At 37.7% G+C, this 2,912-nt stretch overlaps 1 protein-coding gene across 1 annotated transcript in view; it reads left to right on the forward strand.

Annotated features, from left to right (window-relative positions):
- LOC118409354 (peroxisomal multifunctional enzyme type 2-like) overlaps positions 1-2,912 on the forward strand; it is a gene marked incomplete in the record, with an annotated part of 22,965 nt that overhangs the window by 12,533 nt on the left and 7,520 nt on the right. The window contains 5 exon segments of the mRNA XM_035810321.1: positions 682-776; positions 1,180-1,258; positions 1,531-1,685; positions 2,149-2,200; positions 2,388-2,459. Of these exon segments, the coding sequence (XP_035666214.1) occupies positions 682-776; positions 1,180-1,258; positions 1,531-1,685; positions 2,149-2,200; positions 2,388-2,459 (453 nt within the window).

The following is a 2,912-nucleotide window of genomic DNA, read 5'->3' on the forward strand; positions in this document are numbered from 1 at the left end:
ATATCATCTAGATCTGTAGTTCCCATCTTTGAGAGTTAGACATGCTTTTGATGGCACACTCCCAGAACCCTCCATCCTGGTTGACACTTTACTCTTTAGGCCTTCTAGCCCATAAAATTCTATAATGATTGTTATTACCATGGTCAAGGGGTGGTACCATTTTCCAATGCATTTGTGCCATTTTATGACAAAAGAAGAAAAAAGTGTTTATTAATGATTTCTCACCTTGTTGCATGTGACTTCCCAATATGTATAAAACAGTGGTCTGATGAAATTGTGCTTCATGTTTTTGCTTTAGTAAGGATTACAATCTTTATCCCCCCACCCAACTTCAATAGGAAAGTACAGTCACGCATGTAGATCCTTGTGATTGACTAGCAACATAGGTAAATTGTAAAGGAATGGACATATTCAGTTTCAATCACACAGTTGTTTCCAAAGTGTCAGAAAAATGTATCAAATGTGTTTCAAACACTTTGTTGGATTAGAAAAAAACAGCTTTTGTTGATGAATTGTTTGGTCTCTGAAGAAAAAAAACTACATTGTTACCCACATGACAGTGGTAACCACGTGTGTTAATCACATTTGACATAGAATATAATTACCTACATCTATCTGTTGTAGGAAATCTAGTATTGTGCAGATTTTTATGCATTGTGTATTTTGTTGTCACCCTAACAGATAGCATGAAGGAGATAATGGCAAATATGCAGCGGGTCGGCATTCCAACTGTCCGCAGGACCGACACTGCAGGGAAGACCACCACAAGGGATGTGGTCAGTAATCAACATTTCTCCACTTCGTATCAAATGGGAAAAGCTTAATTATTAGATATTTTCTTGTAACTTTAATCCATGCGTACAATTTTTCAATCTTTTAGTTGATAGCTGCTTTCTTAAAACATTAAACAAAGCACACAGAATTCTTCCTTGATAACACCTTGACAACACAAACCAGCAAAAAGACAAATTATCTTAAAGAGCAAATTATATTCAAAGCAACATTGACCGATTGAGTTGTATTCTACAGATATTCTACTTAATATCAATCTTTTCCTATCTCTTCAAACTTTCAGTGTTCTACTACATGGCTGGCCTTTTGTATGTTTTACTGTAATGATGTCGGCTGTGCAGCATTTTGTACACTAAAAATCTGAATTTGTGTTTTTATCATGCATAGGAGGCAGCTTTGAAACATACACCGGAGCCAAATGTCTTTACTTACGATCACAGGGATGTCATACTGTATGCACTTGGAGGTATGGCTATTATACATGATTATTTTTGTGAAGATTGAAGGCATACATGTAGATCAAGAGGCCAAGCTAATATTGTACACAGTGTGTGTGTGTGTGTGTGTGTGTGTGTGTGTGTGTGTGTGTGTGTGTGTGTGTGTGTGTGTGTGTGTGTGTGTGTGTGTGTGTGTGTATACACATTGGGATGCATGTAAAGTATTATTACACTACAGTTTTATCTACTCAAGATGACACCAAAGTTATTTTATGATTGCTGGTCCCTCTGTACATTTCAGCGGGCATGTCAACCCAGGACCCCGACCACCTCAAGTTCCTGTTTGAGCTGAACGAGGACTTCTGCACCCTCCCAACATACGGTGTTATCTCAGCCTTCAACAGCTCTGGTGGGGCCTTCAGGGGAAATCCAGGTCTCAATATTGATTTCACCAAGGTGTGTATGACTGTTGTACAATGTACCGGTAGCTGTAGATCTGACATTTCGCTTTTATGTGACACTGAAATACATGTAGATTGATGGATGTCACTCAAAAAGTCAGGAAGTGATCTCAGAATGTTATCCAGTTGTAGACATTGAATTGTCTTTTGCAGATCTGTAGTTGAAGGAACCACCCATCTGCATTTGTAGCTCGGGAGAGTGTTTTTTAGTACTTTTTATAAAACATCAGCACAATACATTGTATGATTTCACACATATCATGCAATGTATGTTAACAATTAAATACAATGACATTATCTACATGTACTTCTAGCAGTCTGATCCACCCCCAGCCAAGACACCTTTTGTAATATCAGCTTAATATGTTGTGTTTTTTGGCAATATTCTCTTCTAAAGTCTTCAATGATTAACTGGAGAGTGTTATCTATAACAAATTACACATTTCACTCCCTTGCAGGTCCTACATGGAGAACAGTACTTGGAACTCTACAAGCCTATGCCAACCAAGGGTAGGACAGAACAATTTCCTCATTGTGTGATAGTATTTTACATTTATAGATGAAAAAGACAAAAAACATCAAAAGCTTTCTCCACTTCCTTTTACTTTGTAGATGTTTCTTCTTTAAAGAGGTAATTACTGGTCCAGGGGTATCTGTTGTGTATCAGCCATGAATATAAAATTTGCCATATTTCCAGCTACATTGAAGAACCAAGCAAAGATAGTGGACATTCTGGACAAGGGATCTGGTATGCTTATCCTTGTGGATGGTAAGTGCCAAATTGACATTCAAATATTCTCTGTTTAGATATGATAGGTACTGGCTGTTCATATGACATCATTTCCACCATATGATCATAGTGTATCAATGTCATACAGTGTATCAGCCAATAGGCCAAAATGCTTCATCTGCTGTTTATCCGATTACTTGCCAACATGGTCGCTGGGAGATTTAAATTTATTACTTTACATTATGATATAAATGGAATGCCATTATTCTGACATACATTTTGTAAATGGTACAAGTTTGAGTTAGAAGGAAATTTTGCTTTGAATGAATGTTTCAGGTGCCCTCATTGAATCCACATCATTTATGCCTTGCACCCTCTTACATGTACTTAGCCCTCAGGGTTTCTCTCTGCACAATCTAACGGTCAGTGCTAGAAACAATGTTCCGTACTCGTATCCGCACTTCTGCCTGTGACTCTTTACTACTTCCACTG

This window comes from Branchiostoma floridae, chromosome 2 (assembly GCF_000003815.2).
Source record: "Branchiostoma floridae strain S238N-H82 chromosome 2, Bfl_VNyyK, whole genome shotgun sequence".
Taxonomy (NCBI): Eukaryota; Metazoa; Chordata; class Leptocardii; order Amphioxiformes; family Branchiostomatidae; genus Branchiostoma; species Branchiostoma floridae.